This window comes from Euprymna scolopes, chromosome 17, assembly GCF_053919585.1.
Source record: "Euprymna scolopes isolate OS-2025 chromosome 17, ASM5391958v1, whole genome shotgun sequence".
Taxonomy (NCBI): domain Eukaryota; kingdom Metazoa; phylum Mollusca; class Cephalopoda; order Sepiida; family Sepiolidae; genus Euprymna; species Euprymna scolopes.
The window spans coordinates 87963129-87977747 of record NC_136498.1 but is presented as its reverse complement, the minus strand read 5'-3'; the positions used below and the strand labels follow the sequence as shown (position 1 = coordinate 87977747).

Below are 14619 nucleotides of genomic sequence, written 5' to 3'. Positions count from 1 at the left end.
ATCTTTTACTAAATCAATGAGGATTTTCTTCCAAGCTACAAAAAAGGAGGAAAGGTGCGAGTCCCAGTAAAACTTTTGGTGTGGTTTGATCAATTCATGGAATGGTTGTATCACAGGGTTCACAGCATATGCCCAGGCAACTTGGTTTACTAAGCCAAACCACTATCGTGCACTAGAGAGGTGAGTTGAAAAAGTTTACATATCGTGCATCTCCTTGTGCCAACAACAAGACATGCATATTGTTCAGTTATAAAGGCAGCAATAAAGCAAGAGTTGTACTGGAAATAGTTGTGTCTGTCTTGTCCCAACCTTTAGGATCCATTGATCCTGTTCGCAGAACAATAGTGATTTAGTAGTCAGTCAGCTGTCTGACAAACTAAATAAACTAAGAAAGAAGCTAAGTTATACAAATGCTGAAATATTCCATTCTGCTTAGATGAGCAAGTTTATTCGCTGTATTTCGATTAGCTGCTAACACCTACATGGACTATCTTACCCTAGTAAAAAAGCTATGCTTAAACTCATTAGTGAGTCTCATTTGGCCAGATATGATAACTAATGGGAGAGGCTGGATAATTATGTTTGGAATGTCAAACCTGATCCTCTATATAACTACACACATATTATGGAATGTATGCCTGTGTCAGGGAACCAATCAACTCTATACAATAAATTGTCCTTTTTGGAACAAGTTATTTTTATTTTTTTACACTATTTGCGATAAACTGTCCTTATCAAGGTACAATCTCCATAACAAACTACATAGTAAGCAATTTCAACTGTTACCTTTCCACAACTACATCATTAAACATTTACTTATATCCTGCCTATTAAATCCTAAACTTTGTATTCTCAAAAGAAAACACTTTTTGCTGCTGTTTTACACACAAATTATTTTCTTTTGTTTTTACTAACCAGAGTCCTTACGTGGGAAGAGTTAGAAACAAGGTTGATTTTTAATATGGGGAAAATCCTATTTCAAAAAAAAAAAAAAAAAAAAAAAAAAAAATTTAAATTGCCTCGGTCTGAAAGGATTTTCTTTCACTGACCGAGAACAGAAAATCTGAAGTCTAATATCAGATACTACACTTTACTCCTAGCGAAAATACCAAAGAATATTTACTTGCTAGGTACGAGCAAAATGAATGCCAATGCTCAAAATGTATAAACATTTTGACCTTTCCCTTTACTTAAAAATCCACCAAAAATCAGGAAATTAACCAATTTTAATAAAATTTTCAGTATTTAGCAAATAATGATCGCAGAATATAATGAACTAATTTTTTTTATTTAAATCTGAGTGGAAATGTATTATTTTGTTTAAACAAAAAATACCTTTACTAAAGTTATGGTTTTCAGTAGTAAATAAAAAACGCAATAATTTATTTTTGCTTTTTTTATATAAATAAAGCATCGTGATTTGTAACAATAAAAAATAAATAAAATAATTTTTACAGGAACATTACGAAAAAAGCCCCTAAAGTTCGTATTAATGAATTCGATATAACTCGAAGGAAAATGAATTTCTCAAACTACCAATATTACCATTGAATTAAGCATTGTTTATTTAATATTTTCACATGAAAAGAATTATAACAGCAAAAATATTTCTACCTTTTTTTTTAATTACAGATTTCGCATAATTTTTATATGCAAGATCTTAATAATTTCCTTGCTCGCAAGAATGTGAAACTTTCGGCATAACATAATTTTTATATAATCTCAAACAATAATTTAAAAAAAAAATTAATTTAAAAACAGGAACATAAAAAATAATTAAATTAAAAATGATTAAAATTGATACAAACGTTCAGAATAGGAATGCATGGATGCATGTCTGGGGGGGGGGGAGATCTGACATCCCTACCTCCTTTTACTATCATGACTTCATTTTGAAACAGCGTTTCGATTGGCTGAAATTTTGGGCCTCCTTATAATCGTGTTTAGAAAATTTTAGTTTGTTGCGTTTTTGGCGAACGGTAAATTACTTGCTTTTTGAGGGCTAATTAAGTTATTTTTGCACAAACAATGTGTTTTGTTTTTTTTTAATTCAATATCTTAGGACTTTACTACTTATCTTTGAAATAGACCCAGAAAACTAATATTTATCTTTTAAGGGATTTTTACAATGAATTTATTTAACTTCAAAATTTAGCTGAATTAGTTAGCTCGCTATGAAAACATTTTTCATAACTTTTTTTCACGTGTACAAATATTTTTTTCCTTTAGGAAATTAACTTTAGTTTCTAATTTTTCAAATGCAATCAAAAAGTAGTCGGAAACCTACAAAAAAATTATGATAAATCAGCTTTCAAAACTAGCTCCCCCTATTTTTGCCCATACCTATAACTTGCTAACGTGGGTCATAGTATAACGAACACCATGTATCCATTTTACTTCCACAGCTTCCGTTCCAATAATTCAATATTTAAGTTATGTATAGACTAAAAACACAGACACCTGAGATCTGATTTAAGTTATATTAATACAGATACTTTTGTAAAAAAAAAAAAAAAAAAGTATCAAATTATAAACAATTTTACGATTTTTTTTTCAAAACTATTTCACAATTAAAAAAATAAATACGAAAAGAAATAAAGATGCGTTTGATCAGCATATTATTATAATTTATTAGATTGTGTGCACATAAAATAACCAACCAATGATCGATCAGTGAGGAATAATCAATAAATCGATCAATAAATCGATTATTCCATTTATTTGCTGCTGGTAAAGCATTATCATAAAATTTGTAGCAGAGAAATTGGTGTTAGAATATTTTAGCAAATCCTAGGAAGCAAAATGAAAAAGATACTAATTTTAATCAAGCATTTTTATAAGTTCATTTTAAAACGGGTGTTTGGTTCGAACAAACTTTTTTTAAAAATGTAAAAATTTATGTGTAAATAGAGGTAAATCCATAAATAGTTTTATTTTAAATAAAGCTTTTGCGAAATTGCAATAACTTCAATTATTAAGAAATTTAATTCCCAATAAAAACGAAACTATCGCTATAAGCAATTATCGATACTTGCACTAAAAAATAAAGGGCGATCAAAATTATAAGAAACCAGATCCGCATGGCATGACGTGATGTGCGAGATTCTAATAAAGTAGAGGCAGACAAAACTAATTTATTTTAAGATCATTTATTTTTATTTTCTTAAAATAACGATACCATTAAATAAAAAGATAATGTTATCGGACTTGTCCGCGTTCTACGTTGAAGTAACATTATAATATTATATTCATTTTGTTTTTGTTAAAAGGTTTTCTCTCAACGCACGTGTCTTTTTGCCCATTGTTAGCAGAATCACGATGAGAAAAATTAAGTTTATTTCGTTTTTACAGTTGAGTGCAGTAAAATGAATGTTTTACAAATGTTTTTAGTTTGGGAACTTCTGATAGATTTTTTTCTAATAATAAATTGTAAGGAATGGCCACATAGGGGATTTCAGTTCTTTTGTCTGTTAGACTGAAGGTCGGTTTATAATGAAACCAGCTCCCCAAAAAGGGGCACTGATTAGTAACAAAAATAAAAAAATATATATCAGTCATGAAGGATTTCTCCTCAACTTATCGAGACCAAAAAAGTGAAATGAAAAAAATGAAGTGCAGCATCAAAACAGATACTACACTTTGAGTTATATATTTTTATTAACTCTGAAAAACATAAATAAATTAAAAATTAGGCACAAGGCCACTCAAAAATTGGGGAGGGGGTGTCTATGGTTATCCTCATCACTGACCCTTTGCTATTCTATGCTTGATCCTAGCTATAGTTCTCATTCACCACAATACCTTAAGCACACCGGGAATCGTCCTACTTAAGATTCCCAAATCATGTGTTTTTATATATATATATATATATATATATATATATATATATATAAGCAATAAAATAAATTTATAAGCATAACATTTTATAAAAAGTCGTTTACTTTGATCCTGACACAAAGGTTAAGAAACTTTTTTTTTTCTATTTCCGTTCTTATTGAGTCAGTTTCGACTATTGACGAAGAATCCAGTGCTAGAAATGACCAAAACCGTTTACGATTTGAAAGCCGCCAAAAAAAAAAAAAAAAAAAAAGTGTTTTACATTTTTTTTTTTTTTTTTTTGGCGGCTTTTTTGACGGACGACACAAAACACGAGAAGAGTTAGGTTATCGAAAATATTCAAAAACTAAAAACTAAAAAAAAAGAAAGAAAGAAATTGTAGCTTTCAAAATAAACTGCGGTATTTTTTTTTATGACGCGACTCAGCGTTTAACCCCGAACAATTTTTTTTTTTTTTTTTTTTTTTTTGCCTAACACGTTTAAATGGTCTTTGAAAATAATATGAAGGAAGAAATTATGGTATTTTTTAGATTAAGTCCACTTCCACAATTTTCTTTTAAATGACACTTTCGCATATAAATTTAACGTAAAATGAGCATCTACTTCTTTAGCCAACTAGCATTCAACGAGTCATGTCACCAATAGCATTTTTTCAAGTTTGGTGACTGTGGAGATTTAGGTGTATCAGAAGAAGCGGCCATTAAAAATGCCATATATGAACTTGAATAAATCAACTTACTATCTTTCGAAACTTATAACTACTTGAAAAATGTAATTCAAACCCTAATTTTTTTTTTTAATTAAAGGAGCAAAGACCAAATTAAAAAAAATAATAATAACTTTAATAGCAAATTATGCAATATTTGTTTTTTTAATCGGTTTTCTTTAAAAAAGATTTAAAGAAAAATCAACGAAATTCTACTTACTTCGATTATCAAAAATATATATAAATTCCAAAAAATCACTCACCTATAAAAAAATTCGGTGGTAATGCAGAGTGATCCGCACTATTTTTTAAATCGTATTTCCACGTTTAATTAAAGTTTTATGATATGTGTTTTTATTCAATTGTAAGGTTAAAGTACAGAATAGGTACAAAACACCCTCCCCTCCCCATGTTAAGAATGGCTTTTTAAATAATAACGTTATTATTTCAGCACGGATCACTCTTTGCATGAGTACAAAAAATTCTATTCAATGTGTACTTCCATTGTTCATTGTTAAGAATTTATCCATATTTATACTTATATTCCATGACCTTTTTAAATAAAATACTTTTTTAAGCAAGGATTAACAAAAAAAAAACGCGAACTCAGATTTTTTTGACTGTTTAAATAAAGGGAGGCAAATCTGATTTTTTTCGCGATTATCTTACGGTGACTTATAAACGCCATAATTATTGCGTGCTGTTAACCAAGATTTAAAAAAAAAAAAAAAAGCACACATTCACTTATAAATTTTGCCGTTAAACAAAAAACCCAGTCGACCGATTTTTTTTTTTTTTTATTCTCTCAATGAAATACGCGAGTTTTTGATTATATTTTATTTCTACTTTATCGGGTGATTTTTTTTTTTTTTTTTTTAATATCTAAAAAGAAAAAATAAATAAATAAAATAAAACATTAAATAAAATAGAAAAAAATTGTCGTCAGCGTCCGGTATTTACTTGACGATAACATAACATGAGCTTTCATTAAAATAAAAAAAAAATAAATAAATAAAAAAAACAAAAAAACGTGGTTTAAAAAAAGGGTTTTACACTTCTTTTTTGTTTTAAATTAGAATATTTTATTTATTGATGTTTTATTTTCAATTTGTGATATATAAAACTTTGGTGAGTAAATTAATTATTTAAATTTTAATAGACATTTCAAAATGGGGGGAGGGGATTTAAAAAAAAAAACGTTTGTCTAAAATATATTCGGTTTAATCGAAAGAGCATAAAATTTCACATTGGCCCTGAAAATATCGTAAAAATTGAACCAATAGAAAAATTTTGATTGATTTTTAAAGTTTAAAATTTTTTTTTAATTTCACTCGTAAAATTCAATTGGTTTCATACGTAAAAAAAAAAAAAAAATTTTAAATGGCTGATTGAACGCGCACTGGCACTTTATAAACACTGTTTTTTAAAAAATAAAAAAAATTTTTTTAAACAACTTTAGTAGTTTATTTTGGAAGTATATTCCATACAGAAAATAAACAACCCACTTTAAAAAGAGAAATTACGAGTTTTTTATGTTTCATTCGCAATTTTCTGTTAGAGGTGTCAAAAATTCCCAAAAAATTCTGATACACCTAGTGGGGGTTGGCAAAATATGACAAATTCAATTTTTTTTTTTTTTTTTTTATGTTGGGGGGATTAAATTTGAAACATAAAATAATGATAAATTGAATTAATCTGTGGTAAATGTGGCGTGGTAGACCAACCAACACACCACCTACCTTTAAAAAAACTTGTTTTTTGGGGTTTCGGGTGTGCTTAAAACGAATATCGCATTTCAAATTGGGCTGGCAAGTAGTTTTCACGATATTGCAAACATACTTTTCCGCATGCTTCATGTAGTAATATAACGTGACATATCTGTTTATGTCACGTGCAAAAACGGGGAGAGACGACGTAAAGATAATGAAGAGTTAATCTTTTTTATTAAAAATAACCAAAAAAAAAAAAAATGAATAAATAAAATAAAACATTTTTTTCTGGAAGGAAAGAAAAAATAATTTTTTAAAAATGTAATTGTGGCCTGGTAGACTAACACAAAACCTACTTAAAAATAATTTTTAAAAAACTGTTTTCTAGGGCTTTTCGGGTGTGCTGAAATCAAATATCGCATTTAAAGTTTTCCACAAAAATATGCACGCTTGCGCGTATAACAATGGCCACCACGTATAACAAAAAGTGCTGAAATAATAACGTGATTATTTAGAAAGCCACTCTTAACATGGGGAGGGGGGTTGTACCTATTCTGTATTGCAATTTAATAAAAACAGATATCATAAACCTTTAATAAAAAAATTTTTTTTTTAAATAGCGCGGATCAATAAGTGCACTAGCACCGAAATAATGGTCTACCAAGCCACATTTACCAAAATTTCAAAAGAATTTAAATTAAGTTTATCGTTATTTCTAATGTAATTCTCTTCTCCTCCCCTGCCAATTAAATTTGAATTTGTCATGTTTTGCACACACCCCTTGTCATCAAACTTGAAAAAAGTCATGTCTCATTGAATGCTAGGTGGCCAAGAAATGGGTGCTCATTTTACATTAAATTTACATAGGAAAGTGATCCCCACTAAAATGTTAAATTTTTTTTTTTTTCTTCAAAATTTCTTTTTCATATTTTTAAGGGCCGTTTAAACGCATTAGGCAAAAAAGTAGATTTTTCATTCTTTGGGTGGTGGGGTGGGGGCAACGACGCTGGGTCACGTCATAAAAAAAAAAGAAATAAAAAAACTGCTTCAGTCATTTCTCAGATTGATTCGGAATCCTCCGTCTATACTCGGATTTGACTCAACGGAAATGCCCCGAGTGCCGATTCCTTACAAGTACAAAGGAGAGCTTTAGCTATGACAATTTTTTTATTATTATTTATTTATTTGTCTTTTTTATTTTTTAAGGTGTAACTAAGGGTTTTTTTTTGGGGGGGGTGCTGTTGTTTTTTTAATAGAACTCAATCCAGAAAAGGCGTGAAGCAACTTGAGGTAAGATAGAAACGAAAGACAGGAGATGTCTATTGATCTTTGTCTTCAACGACTAAGGTAGGAGGAAAACAGTTAGCAGAGAGAGGGAGTTCCAAAAGCTTGCAGTTCATGGAAAGAAGCTACTGAAATAAGAAGCTGTATTACAATGAGGTATTAAAACAGTGAATTGATGGACCGATAAGTCAAACGAGTAGAAGCGAAGGAAGCAGGAAATAGATTAAACAATTATTGAACACACATTAATAGTATTTATAGGAAAAAGTTGGTTATGATTTGATGTTTAATTCAGTCACACTTTATTATGATTATCATTATTAAATATTTTAGTATCATAGTATACATACTTCCAACTATTAAGCAGTAGGGTAAAGATAAACTCCCAAGCCTTGGTTGTGCAACTAGTCGAGCAGAAGGAAAACTCCAAAATAAGACTGTTTTTCTTTGCTTATCTCGGCACGGCATTGTTTACAGTTAGACACGGCCAAAAAATGTTGTTTCTTTTTAAACAAATTAAAATCTATTATCCTTGATCAACTTTTTTTCACATGAAAAATAAAAGCCTGAATTTTATCATATGAAAAGCAGAATAAAACTTTTTCTACTCTTTAATAGAATTTGAAATTTTCCACGGTCATAAAAATATTACAATATAAGTACTCTAACTTTTTATATCGCATATATTATATGTGTAGCGAAATTTAAAAAAAAAATTAATGATAGTTTAAAATTAAGTATGGAGGCCTGGAGGGGACTAAATAAACTCTCTTTAGCCATGTATTTTTAACTATTCATTTGATGATTAAGTGAAGGGAAGGGTTTAATTCTTTTTTCAACGATGAAGCTGGCTAGTACCAGGTGGGTGACCATTTTGTGAATTTTAAGCGTCGTATATGTTGAAAACAACTCTTGCATCTAGTATCAGAGTTGGGCTACCACAGGTGAATAAATAAGAAATTGCCGCAAGAAATATTTTTTAGTAAAATGCGCAGTTATTTATCATTTTTTTTTTTTTTAGTATCGATTCTTGAAAGCATTTCCTATTTAATGGCATATTAGCAATATTGGGTTCACTAAAAGAAAATTAATAATTTATTTTTCAAAGATTTAAAAAGTGTTTTTCGCAAAAATAATGAAAGTACAACTTTTTTTTTTTTTTTTTGCTAACCTGAAAGATAATTATTATTAACATATTCAACGAATTTTACGCTTCAAATCATAAAAGATGAAAACACATTCAAAATTCGGATTTTCAACCTTAAAATCCGATATGTGCGCAGTTGTTTTTTGTTTGTTTGTTTGTTTGTTTGTTTAATCTACAATCCTCACCTTCCACACAATACAATATATTTTGCTCAGTTTCGGCTAATTATTTGAAGCAGATTTGTACCCACAAATAAAGAAGGGAGGTTGTAGGCAAAAAAAAAAATATATATATATATATATATTGAAAAAAAAAGTACATCATTATAAAGTTCATTTTTCACTTAATAATCGGTGAAAATTTCGTATTGATTAGATAATTACTTTATTTTTGGTAGATTTTTAAAGACTCCATAAAAAAAAATACTTGATCCCTCCTTTTGTTTTGGCCGTGCCTATTTAGAGGCGTCCTGTACTATTTCTTGGCACTGGACTTTAATAATTTAAGAGATGCTGTTCGAGTGCGCAATCCTGATTCCTGCTACACAGGTACCCTTATTCATTGTCTCTCGAGACTGAACGGGGCTATTTTTTTCCATCACCTAACTTGGTTTCATTACTTAAAAATTATCTGACAGCTAAATCACCGAAATGACGTCGAACCTGGTCAGTACCAAATAGGTGACCATTTGGGGGGTTCAGGCGCTGCATGATGGTAGAAGTTGACACCTTTCTACAAACCAAAACTAATGTCGTCAAAATCGGATTGCTTACGGCTAATTATTAGAATTAAAAGGTTTGTTTTTTTCCAAACATAATTCCATCCCAGAGAAAAATGTGTTAGTGTATATTTTACGCTATGAGAAAAACTTTCATGAAACAAACTCCGCTTTAATATAATAGATAAGGAACAACGAAAATAAGTATTTTATTTTTATGTAGCAAATATATTTGACTGTATCGTATAATGTAAATGAATAAATAGTATATATCTTAATAGGAAAAGACATGAGTATTCGAACAATGTGAGAAGAAATGATAATGTAACCGTAATCTGTGTGTAGTCACTAAAACGGAAAGTGACGACCTGCTTCTAAAACTGGTCCCTCATTTTGTAATCACTTGGTTTATGTTTATTGTTTAAGGTGATATCAAAACTAACTCTTTACCACAAGTATTTTAAATACAAAAATAAATAAAAGTAAAAATAGTTGTTTGGGACTCATGCAGAGAGTGATCCGTGCTGAAATAATAACGCTATTTAAAAAGCCATTCTTAACCTGGGGAGGGGAGGCTGTTTTGTACCTATTCTGTACTTTAACCTTACAATTGAATAAAAAACATAAAACTTTAATTAAACGTAGAAATACGATTTAAAAAATAGCGCGGATCACTCTGCATTGTTTACGGTATTGGCTTTTATTTTTTCAACTTTAGTTTTTCTTTATTTTTTATTTGAATAAATATTCGATTTATCTTAGTAAATATTTCTAATTAAATTTTTAAATTTAATTCAATGTGTATTTATTAAAGTTACGGCACTTATGTAAACTACAGACCATGCTGAAATAATAACGGTTATTCGTATTTGAAATATTCGGACTACTGTTCTCATCTTGAGTGTCATTTTCACAACGTTTCGGTCGAAGAAGACTTCAGTCTTTCTTCGAGTGTATCTTGTCGAACTCGAGGTTTTGGACGGAATTTCGAACGGAACCCTTTATTTAATGCTCTCATTCCGTCAGCTATGAATGGATAGAGGTCCTAAGTAATTCGCAATTGTATTTTTCAGTGGTACTCCTGCACTTACCGATCCGCGCTGAAATAATAGTATTTAAAAAGCCATTCTTAACATGGGGAGGGTGTTTTGTACCTATTCTGTACTTTATCCTTACAATTAAATTTTTTAAAAACATATTAAACTTTAATTAAACTTGGAAATACGATTAAAAAGATCGCGCGGATCAGTAAGTCTTTTCGGTCGCCCACACTGAGAATATCATTTTAACAATTGAGTTTTCCAAGTATTCTAACCACTGCCCTCCCTACGGGTCTTTGCGAGTTCGACAGAAACATTCCCGAGTTTGACAAAATACACCTGAACACGTTGTGAAAATGACACTCAAGACGAGAACAGCAGTCCAAAGATTCCAAATACGAATAACCAATCCTCATATCAAAAATTCAGAAACGTAATAAGATGGGTTCCTAAATAACGTATTTACTAAAAAAATACTATTTAAAAACCTATTCTTAATATGGGGAGGGATGGAGTTTTGTAACTATTCGGCACTTTCACCTAACAATTGAATAAAAAGATATCGTAAAAATTGAATTTAACTTAAAAATCCTGCATAAATCAAAGACGATAAATAGAGCCACACGAGATTTTGTGTGATTAATACAAAGATCTGAATTGTTGTTAAACGTATGTTTTATTGCACTTGTTGATCCGTGCTGAAATAATAACGTTATTATTTTAAAAGCCATTCTTAACATGAGGAGAGTGTTTTGTGCCTATTCTGTACTTTAACCTTACAATTGAATAAAAAAAAACATATAAAACTTTAATTAAACTTGGAAATACGATTTTTAAAAAATAGCGCGGATCAGTAAGTGCATTAGCACTGTTTTATTTATATAATTACTTAAATGGAGTAATAGCAACTAAATCACAAATTCTCCGGATAATCAATAAATACAAAAAGATTTTAAAGGTTACAAGAAAAATAATTCGCAAAGTTGTAAAAAAAAAAAAAAAAGTGTGTTAAATATGCAAATCACTTCTAACAAAAACTTCTAACAAAAATATAAAAATTAGTCGAATTTATCACAAATCAATGAAGCAAAAATTCTTCATTGATTTGCAATGTTTTTATTTATTAGCCAGTAAACTGTTATCTTGTTTTATTAAAATAAATTCACAAATAAAACTTACCTCTCAACAGTTTTTAAAGAAATAAAAAACGATAAATTCATCAGTTTTTTTCATTGGCATTTTAAAATAAAAAAAATGAGATCGAACAGTGACCACATTACGACTTTTCATTTTTTTTTTTTAAGCGTATTTTAATTGATTTTAAGTATGTCTATTTTCCTTCGATAAAATTGATAATTAAAATTGTGGAAGTTCAGCATAAAATTTTAAAAAATATCTTTTTTCTTTTTTTTTACTTAAATTTCATTTCGACACTCACACACACCTTATTTAATTAAATGACTTTTTTGCAGGGGAAAAGTTTTGTTTTGTTTTGTTTTCTTCTACTTCGGTAAAAGAGAAATTTGGTGATTATGACTTGCATCATTTTCTATAAGCAATATTTAAATTAACTTTTCGTTTTGATTACAAATATACAAACTTTCTTTCGTGTTAAGATTTTGCACATAAACATTTATCTTGCACACACGCAGCTCATTAAAACCGAAAAGCTAATAAAAGGAAAACGAGAGATGACCAATAGATTTTTTAAAGACGGGCGACCATTCTCTAAGAGAATCAACATTAGAAATTAGTCATTTTACATTACACATTTGTCAGATTTAGTTGGAAAAACAATAACAGTATCCACGTAAAATGATCCACTTTAACTATATTTATTTCAGTAAGAAACTGGTTACTTACGAGCTTTCGTTGTGATCACGAGAAGGTATAATATAATGAGTAATCCTCCGAGTTGTTTCCTAAATCTTTCCGCCATCTTACTTCATGATCGACTGCCATCTCTCACCCGGAAGTGGTTGTTGACATGCAACGACATCTGTGATTGGTCAAAGAACGAGAGAGAGACAGACAGACCTGTTCTACACCCACGTCGCCACCCTGCGCACGTCCACATTCCATGTTGCATTCCACTTGTTCAGACTACGATTGAAACTTTTTCATCTTTTTTAAAACTCCACTTCTGAAATTGTTCACACTAACTACCTTTGTCAATATTTCCTACTACGTACCACTAAACTTTTATCATACAACTAAAACTCGTTGAGGATAGTTATGTTGCAATTGCATTGTTGTAAATTATGGCCAACGAAGTTAAGTGGATTTTTATTGAACATTAAAATACACTAAGTTACTGTATTTATATGTTCAATAAAAATCTATTTACTCGGTGGGCCCTAAACACAGAAGTGACGCTAGATAGTTCTCCCGCTAATCATACACTAGGAGCTGCAAGTTGCATTGATTTTGCGTAGAGGAACCTATATCTCCTTGGCCAGATGAGAAAAGGAATTGTTCTGGTACTTGCTAATTTTTTCTTACATCATGTGTATTTCATTGATAATTTTGATTGTGTTGATTGCTGATATGTTTTTAGTCTGTGATGTTGCTTGTTTTTCCATTGCACTGTTTGGTGATCGAAACATTTGAAATTTTACACAAAGAGTAATCACAAATGCAGCAAGCTTTTTAATCAGTTTTTGAGCGAAAATTTGGCTACCAAGAGGTCAAAGTTGAAAAAGTTGACCTTTGCAGACTCTACCAAACCCCTCCGCCAATTTTGGGTCTAAACACTTGAAATTTTAGATGTCGGTTACTTGGACATGAGTTAAACTTTTTAATATATATATATAAGAGCAAACAGTTAATAAAACATGTTAAAACACTTTGAAAAAGAGTTAAAAACATATTTAATCTGAAAAGGAAACACTTGATAAGTGGATAGTCATTAATCCACGGAGTTTCGAAGAAATACTTTCCTTCTCATCAGAGGGTAGGAATTAGCAAAATGCAGGATCGGATTTTGCATACAAAAGTATTTGAAGAAACTGCAAGTAAGTCAAAGATCCTACTTGATAACAAAAGTGAAGCAGAGGGAATATGGTGAAGAAAAAGGTGATTACACGTGAATGGATAGTCTGGTGAAAGGTAAATAATCCAATGACAGCAAAATCCAAAAATATAGCTCCAAGAAAGTTAATTGAATTTCCATTTGCACAAGTAAATTCCAAGGAAATCACGTAATTGGAAGATGGTCCAAAATAATCCAAAAGGCCGAAATCCATGGAATAATTCACAACTATGTACAAGGAAAAGGGGAAAAATTCCAATAATATTAATAAAAGAAAAATAAGATATGCTTTTCACACAGCTGCCGAAAGTTATGAACAGTACATAGGATCCTAGCAAAGATGGGCTAAACTGGTAGTAAGAAAATAAGGCTGTTAGGCATATATATTCATGGATAAAGAAAAAAAGCAGTATAATTAATTTAGGGAAAAAAAACATTATGAAAGTAATTTGAAGTTATAAACTTGATGGCCAAGTGTCACCCACTTCAGCCGGTCGGTTGAGACGATCGTCGACCTCAGAACTCTTCCACTCCAATTACGGCAGCCTGAAAACGACCCGACTCTGGCGGTTTGCAGCTCACTATTTTCGTCCTTCCAGTGACCACTGCCGGTGATAATTCTTAGCCGTTTTAATGTTGCTGGTATTGGGTAGTGACAGAATTATCAGTTGATCGTCTAAATTTTATACTCCGGACCTGTCGTTGTGTACTCGCTTACCGGCGAACATCGCCGATAAGAGAGCCGTGGATTTTAGTGTGGTGAAAAAGGAAATAAAAACGATTCCACACACGAATAAACAATTAATCTGGGTTTATTCACAATAATAATGGTCTAATAATATTTCAGAGTTTGAAGGAAGTTGGCTGTAGCTATTTTAAAACGGTAGCTTGTGACTCGAGTTCAGATAAGTTTTTCGGCCATTGGAGATACGTGTTTTAAGTCAAAAGCCCTCTCTGCCCGACTTTAACACCATCTGAATTCGCCAAAATCGAATTCTCTCTTTTTCTCTCTTCTCCTTCTCTGTGTTCGAGGAATATATACATATCCATCAATGCCCTTTAAACATCACGAGTTTGTATTTGTTTACAACAAGAAAACTTGCCTGTCATCAGCTTTCAAACCTTGTTTTCTAAAACAACCGCCTGT

At 30.5% G+C, this 14619-nt stretch overlaps 1 protein-coding gene across 2 annotated transcripts in view; it reads right to left on the bottom strand.

The window, feature by feature from the left end:
* Window positions 1-12447, bottom strand: part of LOC145296841 (receptor-type tyrosine-protein phosphatase alpha-like) — a 978869-nt gene extending 966422 nt beyond the window's left edge. Inside the window, exon 1 of one of the 2 annotated variants that reach the window (XM_080142961.1) lies at window positions 12305-12447. In XM_080142961.1, coding sequence (XP_079999087.1) covers window positions 12305-12380 — 76 coding nt within the window. In that variant the 5' untranslated portion in view covers window positions 12381-12447. The remainder of the gene's footprint in view (window positions 1-12304) is intronic. The other variant, XM_080142962.1, reaches the window with a different exon arrangement.
* Window positions 12448-14619: the final 2172 nt, after the last annotated feature.